General features: G+C 42.8%; 1 protein-coding gene across 2 annotated transcripts in view; it reads right to left on the bottom strand.

Moving 5' to 3' along the window:
- CPT1A (carnitine palmitoyltransferase 1A) overlaps positions 1-19,933 on the bottom strand; it is a 54,189-nt gene extending 34,256 nt beyond the window's left edge. The window contains exons 1-2 of one of the 2 annotated variants that reach the window (XM_060769894.2): positions 19,736-19,933; positions 1,571-1,724 (exon numbers count right to left, since the gene is read on the bottom strand). In XM_060769894.2, the coding sequence (XP_060625877.2) occupies positions 1,571-1,711 (141 nt within the window). In that variant the 5' untranslated portion in view covers positions 1,712-1,724; positions 19,736-19,933. The remainder of the gene's footprint in view (positions 1-1,570; positions 1,725-19,735) is intronic. The other variant, XM_060769903.2, reaches the window with a different exon arrangement.
- Positions 19,934-20,235: the final 302 nt, after the last annotated feature.

The following is a 20,235-nucleotide window of genomic DNA, read 5'->3' as shown; positions in this document are numbered from 1 at the left end:
ATCTACTTGTTGTTGTTTTGGGCATGGAATAATGCAACTTATGTAAGCCGCCCTGAGTCCCCTTCGGGGTGAGAAGAGCAGGATATAAATGTCGTAAATAAATAAATAAATCCATTTAAACCATTTAAAATCCCCTTTCTGGGGAGTTCAATACCCATAACATGTGCAAAATCTGTTTCTAAACACCTGCTGGAACAGGAAGATCTTCATCAGATGATGAAAGGCCAGGAAGGAAGGTAGCTATCCCTGTCTCCTTGGGACTGGACTTCTACAGTCTGAGAGGAGCCACAGAGAGGCACTCTTATGCCTTAGTTATAGCCCAACTCGATTACTGTAATGTGCTCTATATGGACTATTTGGAAAACTCTTACAAAGCATAAACTAGTGCAAAATTCTGTAGCCAAATCAGAGTAGATTATAGTGAACATGTGATTTCTTTTACAGCAGTTCTCTGGCTAAAAGTTTGCTTTTGTGCACAACCAGGTGTGCTAGTCATGTGTCACATACACCGGTAGATAAGATACCTGTCTGTTAATCAACTGAAAGACTGTACTCTTGTCTGACTCTGCCTGGGCTTTGGGAAACTTAGGGGAAAGCCCCCTTTTTTCCTTGTTACTCAGTGGCAAAAAGGGGATTCCTCTGTGGCTTCTCCCAGACTGCAGAACATTTTTTTCCAGGGAAGGACAAGACGGCCCCTCACTGTTGCTCTGCCGCCTTCATTTATTCTAAAAGTATTTAATATTTAGCAGACAGGCAGGAGTGCAACAAAAAGGGCTTTTGATCATTGGATACTGTCATCTTGCATTATTTTTGAGTACAGTTGTCCTTCCACAGTTTTGACTGTAGAAGATTTGACAATTGGTGCATTGGATTGAAAATGTTCTCTCTAGGAATCTCTAGGTCCTCCAATGTGATTCCATGATCAGCTTCCATGAGGCTGACCAAAGAGGCATCGCAGAAGATCTAGAAATTTCAACAGAAGTGTTTCTTCCCATAAAAAGCAATGTATATATTTGCAGTACTTCACTTTCACAGGGGCCCTGTGCCCCTAACCCGGATGAATATGGAGGGCTGGCTAATCTGAAACTATTTTGCAATCATTTTAATTAATTTGTTTTAATTTTATTTCTTTATTATGTGTCCAGGGAAAACAAGTGGGACTGAAATAAATAAGTGAAAATATACTTGAAAGGGAAAAAATAGCAAATGGGCTATCTAACTCTTCCTTTGCTCTCTGGCATTTCCCCCATAACTGCTTACTTGTTGTTTACTAAATCTGACTAGGAAGAACAAGAAAAAAACTTGAAAGCATGGTGTAGAAAAATGGGCAGGTGGAAGAAGGATTAAGCACCTCTCCACCACATCAGTGTTATGCTGTAAATATAGCTGTTCAGAACCTTGAATTTCTAGAACCACCCTGAGTCCCTTCAGGGAAAGAGGCCGGTAATAATAATAATAATAATAATAATAATAATAATAATAATAACTATTATTATTATTATTATTATTATTATTAGAATAACATGTAACTTTATCCTGAGCACAGCCTGGGACCTGCAAAATAAATTACCTTGAATCTGATGAACTTCTTCTTCCATGAGTATAGACCAGACAGGTAGATCTGCCTGAGGGCCTCATGGCTCATGCGAAGGTCTATCCCATCTGGGGTTACAGTAAACTGAAACGCCACTGCTTGATGAGCTTCCGCCATGGTTAGAATATATCTGTCCAATAAAAGATTTTTCAAAAAATTGTCTATTAGTAGACATTGACTTTCAGATAACTAACCAGAAACACAGTACATGATATATAATACAAACTTATACAGACCAAGTATTTGAATTTTACTATTCGTTTGAACAATTTACTTCCCAAATATTGCAAGCCAAATCTTGCTTCATCAATCATAAACAGGAATGGTTTTTCCCAAAGCAGCATCTACAACAAGATCTGAATTAACTAGAAACTAGAAAGAAGCTTGCCTGGTGCTCACCTTTACTTTCTTTTGATTCCAAGCAAAGACCCCTTTTTATCTTCCCAGGTTCATAACGTGCAATTAATTTGTTGTTTTATTTGTTTACTTATTTATTTACCGCAATTTACTTATCCTGCCCTTCTCAGGGGACTTAGGCGGCTTTAGAGTAGGCAACAATTTGATGCCGTATCAAACAACAAATAATAAAATAAACACACACATTATAAACATTAAATTTAACACCATATAAACAATAAAAACAATGATTAAAAACCACAAAATTCATAATCATAGTCAAGTCTGTTCCAGTCATGATTGCACATATTTCCTCTTCTTGCACTGCATTTGTACCCAAAGTCTTGGTCCCAGAGCCAGGTCTTTAATTTCTTTCAAAAGGTCAGGAGAGTGGGGGCTAATTTGATTTCACTGGGGAGGGTGTGCTCCTCACCTGTGCTCCTTCTATTTTTATCAGTTTTATACTAATTTATGCAATGCTTTGAATATAAAATAATAATAATAACTGGGGAGGGAGTTCCATAGCCACCACTGAGAAGGCCCTGTCCCTCGTCACCACCACCCGCACCTGCGTAGGAGGTGGGACCGAGAGCAAGGCCTCCCCAGATGATCTTAATCTTTGAGATCGTTCATAGGAGGAGATACATGTGAACAGATAAGCTGGATCAGAACAGTTTAGGGTTTTGTAGGCTAAAGCTAGCACTTTGAAATGTGCTCGGTAGCAGATGGGCAGCCAATGGATCTGGCACAATGGGGGGGGGGGTGTGCTACCTGTATGCCACTCCAGTGAGCAACCTGGCTTCTGCCAGTTAGACCACTTGAAGCTTCCAAACAGTCTTCAAAGGCAACCCCATGTATTGCAGTAGTCTGGACTATCATGGCCAAGTCTTACTTTCCAAGGTACAGGCGCAACTGGCACACAAGTTTTAATTCTCCAAAAGCTTCCCTGGCCACTGCCAAGACCTGACTCAGTGATGAGTCCAGGAGGACTTCCAATATACAAACCTGTGACTTCGAGGGAGTGTAACCCTGTCCAGCACAGGCTGTAACCCTATGCCCTGTTCTGCCTTTCGACTGACCAGGAGTACCTCTGTCTTGTCTGGATTCAATTTTAATTTGTTTGCCCTTATCCAGACCGTCACAGCTGCCAAGCACCAGTTCAGGACCTGAACAGCCTCCTTAACAGCAGGTGGAATGGAGTCATAGAGTTGAACGTCATCTTAATACTGGTTTTTGTTATTCTGCTAATTATTTATCATTTGACGGTCCCTCCTTCAATTCAAACTGTCCCTGCCTTGGCTTTGGAGGAAGAGAAGCAGAGCTCCATCAAACCTTGGCCCAGAAGCAAATGAAAGGCCCTTTCTTAATCCCAATGGGCTGCAGAGGAAGAGAAGAATTGGCAGGATCTGCTGGACTTAATTGCCTCCCTCTTGATCATTTCTTTCATGTCTTATTTAGAGTGTAAGTCTGAGGGCACAGAACTGTCAAACTAACAATTTGTGACCTGTTCTGGGAGCCTTTCTGGCTGAAGACCAATTTTTTAAAAAAGAAATCTAAATAAATAAATATTTGGAGGATAGTTTTTCACTTTTTAAATTATGCAATCACCGTTTTTCATTAAGGACAGGACAGATCTTTAGAAAGAAACATAGATAAGGCCAATGTTTATATGGCAACGTCCTTAACAATTCAAAGAATTCCATATAAACGATAGCAATCATTACAATGGCCCAATATAGCTATTTATATATTACAAATATGGAACTAAAGTGACACTGACATGAAACTTCCAGAGTTGTGCAATCCTTGTGGGACATTCATTCACTACAATATGGACAGAACAGTTTTCCTGTTACAACCATATTCACAAAACAAATAAAACAATTCCTGCTGTTTTGCATCAAAAGGCAACTGTGCACAGCTTTAACCACTGGACCACCATTCTCTAAAACTATCTCCTCTCCATCCATGACACATTTTCCATATTATAATAATCTGTTTTTTAAGCATGTTAATGCACAAACATTTCAGTGAATGAATGAATGAATATAGAAGACTTTGAAATATTGTAAAAATGTAAACAGCCCTCCTGATACATCCCCGAAAGAATCAAAACTAGAACAGCTGCTGTGCAAAACTAATGTTAATAGAGAGAAATTTGACTTCCCACAGAAGAGAAAAACATAGTCATTTAGAGTACACTAGCCATCCCCTGCCATGTGTTGCTGTGGCCCAGTCTGTGTATATATTTGTGTATGTGTATATATGTGTGTGGTTTTGCGCATACATTGTAATGAAATTTTTAATTTTTGGCTTTTAAAGTCTCTTCTGTTGTGTTTTTCAGTGTTTTTTATGAGTAATGGTCACTCGTTGGCCTGATAGGTATATTGTGTCCACATTTGGTGTCAATTCACCCAGTGGTTTTTGAGTTATGTTAATCCCACAAACGAACATTACATTTTTATTTATATAGATTTCTCTATAGCAAAAACATACAGTCTGGTTTCTGAATGGAGTTCATGATGAAGGTGAAAAATGATTGAAAGAGTTCCTGGATCATTCCCTTCACAACTACACTGCACTTTAAAGCAGAGAAGATGGTATCGAACTCTAGCTCCCATCATGCCTGGTCACTGGTCATACTGGATCAAAGCAGACAGAACTAACCTGGACACGGCATATTATTTGAGAACACAGAAATGCTGGACCACTTTAACAACCACCATGTCAGACTTTGCAGAGAAGCTACTGAAATCCACAAGCATGTGGATAATTTCAACAGAAAGGAGGAAACCGTGAAAATGAACAAAATCTGGCTATCAGCATTTTTTTTAAAAAAAAAACTTTAAAATCAGGACAGTAAATAAAAAAAAACACTCAGAAAAATGGGGAATTCCAGACACAAAACAATCAGGGCCAGCTAACACCTCCCAACAAAGGATTCCCCCAGGCAGGAACCAGTCAGGCTTTGAAGCTGCAAGGCTATTCAATGCTAATCAAGGTGGACAATTTCAACATTCATACTTGCCTCAAGCATTCAAGAGTTCTTTTGCCCACCCTGGACAATCCACAGATATATAAACCTCACTTGCCTAGTTTCCAACAGACCTCATAACCTCTGACGATGCTTGCCATAGAGGCGGGCAAAATGTCAGGAGAGAATGCTTCTAGAACATGGCCATACAGCTCGTAAAACTCACAGCAGCCCAGTGATTCTGACCACGAAAACCTTGGACAACACAGAAGTTGACAACATCTGGCAGTCAGATATTTCATATCTCTAGCCAAAAAAAAAATGGCAGCTTCATTTATGTATAAAGATGATCTCCAAAAAGTTATAGGGGAGTGGGAAATGATACATATATTTAGGCAATAAGCAGAAGAGGATTGCACCAAAACGTCAAATAAGTGCTTGGAGAATGATTCAGCCTGCATTTGACACATGTACTAGGTGCTCCAGTGCAACCTAGAATGGCATGGGAACATACAAATACCTAGAGGTCTTCCAGTGTGATGTTCTGGTACACTTCTGCTAGAGAACTCTGAAGAGAATATATTAATTGAATCAGATATTAATAAAATCCATGACAGTAAAACCTCCAAATGGGGAGTTCCAACTGCACAGTAACCCTTAACATTAAGTCTAGTCGAGTCCAACTCTGGGGGGTGATGCTCATCTCTATTTCTAAGCTGCAGAGCCGGTGCTGTTCATAGACACTTCCAAGGTCATGTGGCCAGCATGACTGCAGGGAGTGCTGCTACCTTCCTGCCGAAGCGGTACCTATTGATCTACTCACATTTGCGTGTTTCCGAACTGCTAGGTTAGCAGAAGCTAGGGCTGGCAACGGGAACTCATCCCATTCTGCAGATTCGAACTGCCGACCTTCCGGTCAGCAAGTTGTGCAGCTTAGTGGTTTAGCCTACTGCACCACCATGACCCCTACAAAAGTCAAGCATTATTCAAGTATAAACAGAAATCTCCACTTCAAACAGCAGATCCTTAAAAGGTCCAAGTCATTCTTCTAGTTTCATATTTGAGTTGTGAAATACTGGCATGCAAAAATCTTGGCGTTTGGGGGATGACGACAGTTGTTCCTCCCTCTTCCTCTTCCAGCAGAGGCCCTCAGTCTTGATGGCAGCGCACGTGGCTTTGCATGAAGGCACTCCTCCTAGTTTCCCACATGGGAACTTCAAGGTTATGAATAAATTGAAAACATTTAGCTGCTGTTGTTAAAAGTGAACAATATTGGACTGTACAGACACATACTCCAATCTGATATAAAACGGCTTTCTCGGCTTTCAGTAACTGATCTCATTTGCCACTTCTTTTACAGCAGTATAATATTTAGAAGGTTTGGGGATTTGTATATTTATGGATTATCAACGTAATGTCAAGCTATGGATATGATAGGTTGCTGTGTGTTTTTCGGGCTATCTGGTAAGGGTCCAAAAGCATTCTCTCCTGATGTTTTGCCCACATCTATGGCAGGTGTCCTCAGAGGTTGTGAGGTCTGTTGGAAACTAGGCAAGTGAGGTTTATATATCTGTGGATTCTCCAGGGTGGGAGAAAGCATGCTTGTCTAATTGAGGCAGGTGTGAATGTTGCAACTGGTCACCTTTATTAGTATAGAATGGTCTTGCAGCTGCAAAGCCTGGCTGCTTCCTGCCTGGGGGAATCCTTTGTTGGAATGTGTTAGCTGGCCCTGATTATTTCCTGTCTGGAATTCCCTTGTTTTCTGGGTTTTGTATTTATACTTGGGCCCCATCTCCAAGATCTTCCAGTAGACACAGCATTTTATTTATCTATCTCCCCCAGAGGTTTTAGAGTTTTACCCTTTGGATTTGGCCCAGCTCTTCTTGTTTAACTCTTTTATCATTTTTATTTTGTGTTATTATGTTATTGCTATTATTTTATTGTATTACTTTGTTATTTTTAAGCATTTTATTTGATGCTATTGTTTGTTATATGTATTTTATTTTGCTTTATTGTAATTACTTGGGTTTGGCCTCATGCGAGCTGCTCAAGTCCCTTCAGGGAGATGGTGGCAAGGTATAAATAAAGTATTATTATTATTGTTATTGTTATCTCACAATGTATAATGCAAGTATTCTAAAATTTGGGGCAGGGGGATCCAAAAGGCTCCCAAGAAATCAAAATAAAATGGGACACTTAACCTATATTGCACTCGTTTATTAAAATGTTTCTCTTAAAGCAAAATAAAAGAGCAACATGACTTTAGCAATCTAATAAAATGTGACTCAATACAAGGTGGCGGGAGAGGCACTGGCGCTCATAACTTCGTAAGATCATGCTCTTGCTTCCAGAGGTTTTAATAGCTGGCAGCAGAGCCCTTCCCTGCCTCCACGTTTCTGAGGCCGTCACGTGTTTCTTCAGAAAAGTAGGTAAAAGGGCGCAGAGTGACAGAGCATGCGCGCTTCAATTTAGAAATGCAGATCCCGACTCTACAGCAGAGACCGCAGTGGCCACATGAAATTGCTAAAACGAACAGAGCAGGAAGTGTTGCTCTCAGTCGTGGCGTGCATTCTGGCAATGGATTTGTATACAGACTTTGCACACCAAGCGCCAAGAGCCAGCTACTTCAAAAGAAAAGGAAAAAATAAAATAAAAGACTGGAGAGGATATTTTTATTTAGCAGTAGCTACGTAATTCTATCCGCTCTCTAAGTTGGTAACACCCTTAAAATAATCTCTGGAGTACTCATAGCAATATATGAGTTTACAAAAACACATCGCTGAGTAGAGATCTCATACTGATCCAGAGAACTAGAGGAAAGCCGACTTAAAGAACACCGTTTATTGATTATGCCTGCTTGCAAAAGAGAGGCTAAACGAACTACAGGGCTTTTACTCCATAGTTTGTTTTTTGTGTGTCATCTGAATGCTGCCACCTTTTGACAAACATAATAAGCAAACCATGTGTTAGATTTAGTCATTCTGGTTACAAAGGGAATGGCAGGGCAGAATGTACTAGCCCACTGCTGGTTCTCGGTAAACCAATTCTTCCATTACAGTTTTCTTACGTGTAATGTGAGTTCGTATTACACAGGTTTAATTACACGCAAAGAGCTATCCTGGTCAACTTCTGATGGAAACATACCGTAGAGCAGGCATGGGCCAACTGGGGGGGGGGGGCATGCTAGCACTCCCTGAAAACTGGCTGCCCAGTGATGGAAGGAAGGAAAGAGAGAAAAAAGGAAGGATGAAAGGGAGGAAGGGAAGGAGAAAGAGGGAGAGTGGGAAGGAAGGAGGAAAGAAAGAGGGAAAGAAGGAAAAACAAAAGGGAAAGAAGGAAGGAGAAAGGAAGGAAGGAGGAAAAGGTGGAAGGGCAAGATGGAAGATGAAAAAAGGGAGGGAAGGGAGAGAGAGGTTAGGAGGAAGGAAAGACTAAAGGGAGGGAAGAATGAAAGGGTGGAAGGGAAGGGAAGAAGGAAGGGAAGGAGGGAGGAAAGAGAGGAAGGAAAGGTGAGAGAGGAGGACCTGAGAAAAGAGCCCAAGGGGCCGCATCGAGCCCCGGACCTGGGTTTGCCCATACCTGCCATAGAGTAATGCTCCAGGACCTGGAAAAATACCTAGAGAGGTGCCCTCTCTCGAGATTCTCTAAGTCCTCCAGCACAACCCTTCTGTTCATCTTCAACACAGAAGGCATAAAATCACATTGCCTGAAATGTAGGAAACTATGAACTTCCATAATTATAACACGGGTGAAGTTTCTTCATATTACTCTATCATAGAATCAGTCCAACCCTCTGCCAAGAAGCAGAAAAATCACATTCACTCAGAAACTACTCTCTCTGTGTATTTACATATTTAAATCACTGTTTGAAACCGAGGAGTTCCCATTGTGCTTGCTATTTGGTGCCAAGTGGGCTCAAATGATAGCAATAGATCCATAACATATTCAAATAAAGCCAACCCCAGTAGATCATGTACAATTTAGGTGACAGGACAGTGTTGTTTTTCAATTTTTATGTGCAGTCTTTTGATGCTCAAGTACAGCATATTTTTCACTACACATTTTAGCTCCTCTACTGTACAGTTTATACCAGTGTGAGGGCAAGGATCTGGCCCTCCTCGTTGAAAAACTAAAAACCCAAATGAATACAAGTCAGCCAAAGATACTGGCATTGGCTATTGTGCTGATTCATTTACATTTTCCATTGACAGCCGAAGTGTAAGCCATCCTCTATGCGCCCATGAAAGCAAACCAGTTTTGTCATCATAACCCAAAAAAACTAAAAACAATAACTAGGCTTTGCTCAAACTCAGAATTGCCAATAGTCTTAGAGGGTTAACTTACAAGTCTCTTTTCAAGTGAGATTAATTACAGATGAGCCTACATCACTAAGAGCTCTTATTACCAATATCTCCAAGAACAGAAGCACCTCATTAGTCTCTACACTGCAAGACAATACAAGCTGGTGAAAAGTGCTGCTTGCAACTCTTACTCTTGATATAGAGAAGGTGACTAAGATTACGGCTCAGGCGTTCCCTAAAATAAGGGGAGAAATTAGGATCTCCTCATTGTTGATCTGTTACGTCATGTCTTGATTAGAAATATTTCCAAGAGGAGGCAATTATAAATGTAGATGAGAAGAATGTTTCAGATAATACATATTCATTGGTTTTCATATGTATATGCTTTTTAATTCCATGTTTAATGTAGAAGTTTATTTTATTGTATGTCTGTTTTATGTGGCATCAAATTGTTGCCTTTTGTAAGGCCGCTCTGAGCCCCCTTCGGGGTGAGACGGAGGGGTATAAATACAGTTAATAAATAAATAAATAATAGAAAGTAAAGTCTAGTTGTGTCCGACTCTGGGGGGGATGGTGCTCATCTCTATATCTAAGCCGAAGAGCAGGCGTTATCCCGTTATCCATAGACACCTCATATGGCTGGCATGACTGCATGGGGCATCGTTACCTTCCCACAGGAGCAGTACCTATTGATCTACTCACATTTGCATGTTTTCGAACTGCTATGTTAGCAGAAGCTGGGGCTAACAGTGGGAGCTCACCCTGCTCCCTGGATTTGAACCTCTGACCTTCTGGTCAGCAAGTTCAAAAGATCAGCGGTTTAACTGACTGTGCCACCAGGAGGCCTACTAATTAATAAATAATAGTAGCAATTAAAGAATACTATTCCTAAATAATTATTTGAAGTACTGCCCATGTACTGTGTATTCCCAAGAAAAAGCAAAGACAAGTTTATAATCTACTATTTCACCGTAGCTGCTCACCCAGCTATGTATGTCACAGGAGAACCACGCAGCGAGGAGTGAGGAGTGTATGGTGTGGGACCTGTTCACACTACAAAATTATAGTGCTATGATTCTAGTTTATAGTATCACCAATGCTGCTTTAGGGGTAGCGTTGCCCTGGCCGCCATCACCATTTCCCCACCCAGGCATTCAAAGAGGTCAGAAGCAGTGCCATGACAGAGAGAATAGAAGGGACAGGTGCCTTTTTAAGGCTCTCTTAGGACAGATTAGACTCCCATTTTTCACCACTCTACTCTGAGAAGAGAATGGTTAGTTCTTTGATCAAAGTGAAAGGACAGTACTTAGTTAAGTTGACCCAGCTTTTGGGGATTGAGTTTTCAAAAGTTATGCACAAGAATATACAGTATTCTTCCGAAACTTCCAGTCTCTTGATTCCCTAGGACAGAACCATGGCAGATAAAGTGGAATAGTAAAGGTAAAGGTTGTCCCCTCACATTAAGTCTAGTTGTGTCTGACTCTGGGGGGTGGTGCTCATCTCCATTTCTAAACTGAAGAGCCAGCGTTGTCCATAGACACCGCCAAGGTCATATGGCCAGCATGACTGCATGGAGCACCGTTACCTTCCCACCGGAGCGTTACCTATTGTTCTACTCAGGTGCATGTTTTCGAACTGCTAGGTTGGCAGAAGCTGGGGCTGACAGTGGAAGATCATGCTGCTCCCGGATTCGAACCTGTGACCTTTCGGTCAACAAGCTCAGCGGTTTAACCTACTGCTCACATTGCTTTAATACTGCAGTGTGAACAGACCCCTAGTTACTCTATAGCTCAGGTTATGGTTGTTTAAAGCACTGCATTCTCCCATAGCAGCCTGCCTCTGTCTTGATCTCTTTTGGAAAGCCCTTCTGCCCCACCTCACTCACAGGTACACTTGGTGGAAATATAGGAGATGGTCCTCCCAGAAGCTGTTTCCAAGCTCAGGAATTCTCTTTCCAGAGATATAAGACTCTCCTTATTATCTTCCCACACCCAGGGGGGATTTTTTTTATTCCAAACCTGTGAGAATTGATTTTCAATGGGACTTGTCGAGAGGATTTTAAGTTTTTGATTTTAATGGTGATGGGTTTATATCTCATTTATATATATATACTCCAATATTCTGAATGTTGTTAGTTTAGGTCACTTACTGAAATGATTAGCAATTTTTCAAACAAGATGGCGACTTTTCTCTTTCCCAACAAGTATCACTAATAGGCTCTACTACAACTCACATGGCACGCTGAAAAAGTAAAGTTTAAAAAACAATATAAAGTTTAGACATTAAAACCCCTTATGGGCCCCCTGGAGATGCAGCGAGTTAAACTGCTGAACCTGCTAACCGAAAGGTTGGTGGTTTGAATCTGGGGAGCGGAGTGAGCTTTTCTTTGTTAGGCCCAGCTTCTGTCAACCTTGCAATTCGAAAACATGGAAATGTAAGTAGATTAATATGTACCGCTCCTGTGGGAAGGTAACGGCGCTCCTTGCAGTCATGCTGGCCACATGACTTTGGAGGTGTCTATGGACAACGCCGGCTCTTCGGCTTAGAAAAGGAAATGAACGCCACCCCACAGAGTCGGACTCAACTAGACTTAATGTCAGGGGAAACCTTTACCTTTACTATCAAGAACAGGCTCCACAACTCAGATGGCACGCTGAAAAAGTAAAGTTTAAAAAATAAAATAAAGTTGAGATATTAAAATCTAAATTACATTTGAAAACGGAGTATTTCCTCAAGCCCATTCTTTGGAAATACATTACTCATAAATATTCAACTCAGGAATGTAAGGAACTTTGGACACTACTGATAATGACAGTATGTGCGGATGCATGTAGTCCTCAGGAGACTGCTGCAGGTCATTTCTTATGGCTGAGATATGCAAAGAAGGAATTATAGCTTGGAGCCAAGACACAACGCCATACTACTTTGTCTGCCACTTCTCATGGTCACTTTACATAATGTCACAACACCTGAGAAAACTGGAGACGTTATCTATGTAATTTAATCAGCATCACTTTGTAAGTTCCCCAGGTGCTGAATAAGATTATTATGCCATACTTTGGGAGATAGACCTGCGACAGCATAAGGATTCTACAAATGGCAAGGATATTGAATGACAAAGATATCTTGGGTGCATCTCCGTTGTAGAATTAGTGCAGTTTGACACCACTTTAGCTGCCAGGACTCCATGTTATGGTTTCCCGGGAGGAGTAGTTTAGTCAGGCAGCAGCACTTTTTGGCAGAGTAAGCTAAATCTTCTATATAAATAAAAAATGTAATGTTCATTTGTGGGATTAACATAACTCAAAAACCACTGGATGAATTGCCACCAAATTTGGCCACAAGGAGTTTGTCATTTGGGAGTTGTAGTTGCTGGGATTTATAGTTCATCTACAATCAAAGAGCATTCTGGACTCCACCAATGATGGAACTGAACCAAATGTGGCACACAGAACTCCCATGACCAACAGAAAATACTAGAAGGGTTTGGTGGACATTGATGTTGAGTTTGGGAGTTGTAGTACACCTATATCCAGAGAGCACTGTGGACTCAAACAAAGATGGATCTGGGCCAAACTTGGCACGAATATTCCATATGCCCAACTAGGCACATACATGGAGTTTGGGGAAAATAGACCTTGACGTTTGGGAGTTATAGTTACTGGGATTTATAGTTCACCTATAATCAAAGAGCATTCCGAACCCCACGAACGATAGAATTGGAGCAAACTTCCCACACAGAACTCCCATGACACCAAATTTGGACACAATACACCTATCAGGCCAATGAGTGACCATCACTCAGAAAAACACTGGAAAACACACCAGAAGGGACTTTAAAAGCCAAAAACAAAGAAACATTACAATGCATGCACATAACCACATATAGACACATATATACATATATATACACCATATACACACACACAAAACACATATACACAGACTGGGCCACAGCAGTGTGTGGCAGGGGATGGCTACTACCTTATAAAACTACAGCCCTCATGATTCCATAGCACTGAGTCCTGAAACTTACACCCAAGTAAGAGAACACCTATCCCACCTCTGTGCAGTCATGCTAGCCACATAGCCTTGGAGGTATCTACTGACAACGCTGGCTCTTTGGCTTAGAAATGGAGATTTGCAACCAGGGGAAAACCTTTATCTTTACCTATCCCACCTATTTGGATCTGAAACTGATATACAAGAATACTTATCACACATATATGGATCTGAAACTTTTCCCCAAAGCCTTGGAGCTGGAACTGATTACAGAGGCACAGTTTGCACTATCACTTTTACTTCTGTACAATTGAAGCGTTTCCAGAAACAACTCTACAGGCAGGAAGGCAGCTCTCTCACAATTTCCATTTGCGCAATGCCAAGAAAACATGCTTGACCTACAATGAGTTCCAGAAATAGTTCTTCCTTGCGCCTGCCTTTTTTGTTTCTCCCGCTCTCCCTGCTCCCAGATCCCCATCCCCAGTATTACTAGGAGCTTGTGACTGAGTTTTATGGAGTCATGCGATATGTCATCTCAAAGGCACTTTGGCAAAGCAGCAGCGTGGTTCCTGAATCCCCGCCCTTCCTCCACGGCAGCGGAAAGATCACATGGCCGACTCAGAAAAGTAGGCGAAAGGTTACGCTGAGCACAACACACCACCCAGCCACAAAAGCTCAATTTGTCTTTCACACTTGAGACGACAGAATCCGCTCCAGCGGCCCAGTTCTGCATAAAATGAATGGGAAGTGCCATTGGCATCCTCAGAAAAAAGATGGAGAACCCTGGCATTCAAAAGGCACAGAAGGGAATTCAAAGGAGACGGAAAGCTCACTGTTTCAGGCACAGGCCGATCAGCAGCAAATCGGAGCCTCGGAGTCATAAAAATACAAAACTTGACCTGCAAATCCTAGTGATTCCTTCTCCGTACAACAATGGACATAACTTGAGATATTACTATGATTGTTTTTAAAAAGTATAAATAAAAATTATGTTGTTAAAGTAAACTTTAGCATAACAAATGAAGGTTCTTCTAACTCTCCAATATTTTTTATTATGGAAAGTACTAACAGTAGGCTAACATCCAATAAAGTTATCTCCTTCCATGTTTATTTTGGTCCTTTTGGATCATGTGATTTTAATTTATGCTTTCATGCTGTTTTTTTTTCGTGTCAGGAGTGACTTGAGAAACTGCAAGTTGCTTCTGGTGTGAGAGAATTGGCCGTCTGCAAGATGTTGCCATCTGCAAGACGGGATGCCCGGATGTTTTGATGCTTTATCATCCTTGTGGGAGGCTTCTCTCATGTCCCTACAATGGGGAGTTGGAGCTGATAGAGGGAGCTCATTCATGCTCTCCCTGGATTCAGACCTGCAACCTGTCAGTCTTTCAGTCCTGCCGGCGCAAGGATTTAACCCATTGCACCACTGTTTTTAATGAGTTTGGTTCTACTGTTTTTGTTTATTTATCATGTATTAATATACTAGCCGTCTCCTGCCACGTGTTGCTGTGGCCCAGTCTGTGTATATGTGCGTATTTGTGTATATATTTGTGTGTGTGTGTTATATATATGTGGTTTTGCGCATTCATTGTAATGTATTTTTTTATAATTTTTTTGGCTTTTTAAGCCTTTTCTGCTGTATTTGTCAGTGTTTTTATGAGGGATGGTCATTCATTGGTCTAATACGTGTATTGTGTCCAAATTTGGTGTCAATTTGTCCAGTGGTTTTTGAATTATGTTAATCCCACAAACGAACATTACATTTTTATTTATATAGAAAATGCATTGTAAGGCTGCCCTGAGTCCTCTTCGGGGTTGAGAAGGGTGGGATATAAAAGGGGTTAATAAATAAATAAAAGAATGAAGGGGAACTGCTATGGTAGTATTACCCAGTTTTTCTAGAGATGCATCCACACTGTAGAATTAATGCAGTCTGAGCCCATTTTAACTGCCATGGCTTCATGCTATGGAATCTTGAGATGTGTACTTTGATGAGCCACCAGCACTATTTGGCAGAGAAAGCGAAATACCTTGTAAAGTAACAACAACCACAACAATTCCATAGCACTGAGCTCTGGCAGTGCAAGTGGGATCAAATTGCATTAATTCTATCTACAGCAGGCATGGGGAAACTTTGTCCAGGTGTTTTCGACTTCAACGCCCACAATTTCTAACAGCGTACTTGCAGTTAGGAATTGTGGAAGTTGAAGTCCAAAATACCTGTAGGGCTGAAGTTGCCCATGCCTGTTCTGCAGTGTAGACCAGTGGTTCTCAACCTGTGGGTCCCCAGGTGTTTTGGCCTACAACTTCCAGAAATCCCAGGCAGTTTACCAGCTGTTAGGGTTTCTGGGAGTTGAAGGCCAAAACATCTGGGGACCCACAGGTTGAGAACCACTGGTGTAGATCCACCCATGTCTGAAGCTTGGAGGAGATATCAACTCCTCAGTCCTGGACAGATTTCCTTATGGATAGTATTCAAGTAGTACAGAAAAGCATTCTTTTTCCTGTATTGTTTTATAGACTGTGTATTTTCACTTTTATGCAGCGCTCCAAATGTACTTCTACTACAGGACTAAATGAATAAATTGACTTTTTTTTTTTTTGTCGTGTCAGGAGCTACTTGAGAGAATTGGCCGTCTGCAAGGACGTTGCCCAGGGGACGCCCGGATGATTTTCATGTTTTTATCATCCTTGTGGGAGGCTTCTCTCATGCCCCCGCATGAGGAGCTGGAGCTGATAGAGGGAGCTCATCCGCCTCTCCTCGGATTCGAACCTGCGACCTGTTGGTCTTCAGTCCTGCCGGCACAGGGCTTTAACCCACTGCGTCACCAGGGGCTCAATAAATTGATATACATGCATGATTGAATGTCAGCATAGATAAACCTAAAAAATATCATACAGTATATTGAAAAGGAAAAATACAAACCTGAACATTAATCATTGAGGGCAGGCAGGCCCGATATTCCAGGATCTGACCTCAGGTTTTCTGCTTTAAACTAGATTATATGAGTCCACACTGCCAGATAACCTGGGATAAACTGATAACCTGGGATCACATCCTGGGATACAGGGCCTGTGTGGAAGGGCCCTCAGTGAATCCCTTCAGAGTTCCTTCTGTTCCTCAGAATTATATAGCGTTACATTACTTTTCATTTTACCCTTATAAACAGATTTTTTTTCTCAATTCATTGTCTCCCGCAGCTGTTCAAGTTATACTGGAACTACTAGGTGATTTATAGCCATTCACTACCAACACTGAAAGCTGAGTTCAGGACCAAATATAGTACAAGGTATCAATTAAAATTTCACAAGGATCTTTACAATTTTCTATTAGCGACAGCATCCCCCTTCATTATGAGAACGTCATACTTCTATCTCCAGCAGGAGAAACTTCCTCATCCCTTGTTTTGCATAAGATGATCTAATCATGGCCTTAAAATTCATTCCCATCTCAATCTACACTTTCGCGGAAGCTCAGAGTCTTTTTTGGTCATCTGCATATCTGCAAGTCTCAGGTTCTAAGGATAGGCTTATCTGAACACTCGCTCCACCCAGAGATTTCAAATTATATGCCCTTGCTATGCACCCCCAAAGTTTGGGTGGTTTCAATTGATCTTAAACCAAAACAGACTTTCAGAAAATACATAATCTGTTCCTTTTCTTTTTTTCACTGTATGTCCTTAGTAAGAAACATAATGGGAAAGCATAAGCATGGAATGGCTGTATTTGATAAATGAAAGAATTGCATGGTCTGGGTACTGTGTTGTCACTTGACTAAAGGGTTTATTTTACTTGATTAGGTAGGTAAAAGTAAAGGTTTCCCTGTGACGTTAATTTGAGTTGTGTCCAACTCTGGGGTGTGGTGCTCATCTCCATTTCTAAGTCAAAGAGCCGGCGTTGTCCGTAGACACCTCCTAGGTCATGTGGCCAGCAAGACTGCATGGAGTGCTGTTATCTTCCCGCCAAAGCAGTACCTATTGATCTACTCACATTTGCATGTTTTCGAACTGCTAGGTTTGCAGAAGCTGGAGCTAACAACAATAGCTCACCCCATTCAGTGGATTCGAACTGTCAACCTTCCACTCAGCAAGTTCAGCAGCTCAGCAGTTTAACCCGCTGCACCATCGTGGCCCCAACTTGATTAGCTATATGACTTAAAAATCTATCGAATTTACACAACTGTGTATTTCTACGGATTTATTTCTATTACTTTTGTACCTCCAAAAAGGTAAAAAAGGTGCCCCCAGTGGTGCAGCGGGTTAAACCATTGAGGTGCTGAACTTGCTGATCGAAAAGCTGGCAGTTCAAATCTGGGGAGCGGAGTAAGCTCCGCCTATTAGCCCCAGCTTCTGCCAACCTAGCAGTTCAAAAACATGCAAATGTGAGTAGATCAATAGGTACCACTCCAGCGGGAAGGTAACGGCGCTTCATGCAGCCATGGCGGCCACATGACCTTGGAGGAGTTTACGGAGAACGCCGGCTCCTCGGTTTAGAAATGGAGATGAGCACCAACCCTAGTCGGACTCAACTAGTGTAGATCAGACATGGGCCAACTTGGGCCCTCTGAGTGTTTTGGATTCCAACTCCCATCATTCCTAACAGCCTCAAGCCCTTTCCTTTTCCCCCTCAGCCGCTTAAGCAGCTGAGGGGGAAAAGGAAGGGGCCTGAGGCTGTTAGGAATGATGGGAGTTGGAGTCCAAAATACCCAGAGGTCCCAAGTTGGCCCATACCTGTTATAGACTATATTGCAGAGGAAAGAATTGGCAAAAATAATTATTATTTAAGAAAATCCTATGAAATCCACAGGGTTGCCATACACTGACAGGTGCCTCGAAGGGACGTGTGCCCACGCACTTGGGGGCTTCACCCAAAGACAAAATGTCAGGGGATGAACCTGGAAAGGTAATTTACCTTTTTTACAACCTTGCTCCGTATCTGTTTGCTCAGAGGTCAGTCCCTCTGCATCAAAGCAGGCCTTATCTGTGCAGAACCTAAAAGGGGGTGTGGGGAGTTATAGCCCTCCCAACTCTGTATTGTATTAGCTGAGGCTGCTTGAAGTTTCAACCTCGTGGAAGGCCCCATCGTTGTAGTTTCTATCCCATACGTTTTATGAGGGGTCAAAGGCAGAGCAAACAAGACCCTGCAGTACGTTTGGGCCACAACGAAGGGCCTCTTCCATTGATTTAGCTACTCATGACACATTTCAACTGGCCGAAGTCTAGATAAGCAGGCAGCACTCTTCCTTATGCCAAGCCCAGTAGAACATATTGTCGAATGCTTTAATAGCTGGAATCAACGGGTTGTTGTGAGTTTTCCAGGATGTATGGCCATGTTCCAGAAGCATTCTCTCCTGACGTTTCGTCTGCATCTATGGCAGGCATCCTCAGAGGTTTTGAGGTCTGTTTTCCTAGTTTCCATCAGACCTCACAACTTCTGAGGATGCCTGCCATAGATGTAGGGGAAATGTCAGGAGAGAATGCTTCTAGTACAGGACTAAACTCACAACAACCTGTGATTCTGGCCATTAAAGCCTTCAACAATATGTTCTACTGGTCTTGGCATAAGGAAGAGTGCTGCCTGCTTACCTAGATTCACAACAACACAATTGAACAGGCATCTTCAAACTGCGGCCCTCCAGCTTTTTGGGCCTTCAACTCCCAGAATTCCTGACAATTGAACAAGCTCATTAGGGCTTCTGGGAATTGGAGGCCCAAACAGCTGGAGGGCTGCAGTTTGAAGATGCCTCAAACACAGATGGGGCAAATTTTGGCCCTTCAGATGTTTTGGACTCCAACTCCCATAATTCCTAACAGCCTACTGGCTGTTAGGAATTGTGGGAGTTGCGGGCCAAAACATCTGGAGGGGCAAAGTTTGCCCATGCTTGCTCTACATTGTACAATTAATGTGGTTTGACATCACTTTTGACTGCCACGGCTCAATGATAGTGGAATCCTGGGATTGCGGTTTGGTGAGGCATCAGAGAAGGCTGTGGCCTTGCAAAACTACAACTTCCAGGGCTCCATAGCCTTCAGCCAGGGAGGTTTGAAGCAGTGCCAAACTCCTGGTAGTGGAATCCTGGGATTGCAATTTGGTGAGGCATCAGAGAAGGCTGTGGCCTTGCAAAGCTACAACTCCCAGGACCCCATAGCCTTCAACCAGGTAGTTTTAAAGTGGTGCCAAACTCCAGTATAGAGAGACCCACCCTCTCGATGCAAGGTGGTGGGGAAGCATTGTCTATTGTCAACCTGGGAACACCTCTTTGGGCGGAAGGGCGCGTCTACACTGCAGAATGAATGCAGATTGGGCACCGCTGGTTTGTCTTGGGGCTATGGAATCCCTGGCAGGCGCTGATTCCCTCCCTAAAGAGGATTCCCCGTAGCCTTTGAGTACTGAAAGCGGTGTCAAAGCGCGTGCACTGGGCAGTGTGTAGACAGAGAGACGCACCCCGAGAGAAAGAGCAAAGGCACTCACGGCTGTCCAGGCGGACGAGGAGGAGGAGGAGGAGGAGGAGGAGGAGAGGCAGGGAAGGGGAGCCCCGGCGCAGTGCAGCTCCACGCAGAAGCAGCAGCAGCAGCAGCAGCACCGCCGCCGCCGTCGTTACCGGCTGGGTCTGGATTGGACGCCTGGCCAAGTGCAAGGGGAGGGGCCCAGAGGGAAGGGGCGGGGGAGCAAGAAGGAAGGCAGGAAGGAAGGCAGGCAGGAAGGCGCAAAGGGCAGCAGCAGGAGGAGGAGGAAGGGAGAGCAAATAGCGGGGGGCGCGTGAGGGGCGCGCCCGGAGGAGAGCCAGGGGAGGAGGCCCAGGGGCGGAGCCAAGGGGCGCGCGGGAGGGAAGCTCTGTCTTCGCAGCAGCAGCAGCAGCAGCAGGAAGAGGAAGCTGCAGCAGCAGCAGCAGCTCTCTATTAGGACAGGCGGCATGCATCATTGCCATCTCTTGCACTATATAGTCAGTGTGGAGCCCTAAAATGCGACCA

The sequence above is a fragment of the Anolis sagrei genome, chromosome 1 (genome assembly GCF_037176765.1).
Source record: "Anolis sagrei isolate rAnoSag1 chromosome 1, rAnoSag1.mat, whole genome shotgun sequence".
NCBI lineage: Eukaryota > Metazoa > Chordata > Lepidosauria > Squamata > Dactyloidae > Anolis > Anolis sagrei.
Note: the sequence above shows the minus strand (reverse complement) of the source record. Positions and strands in the feature narration are given on the sequence as shown.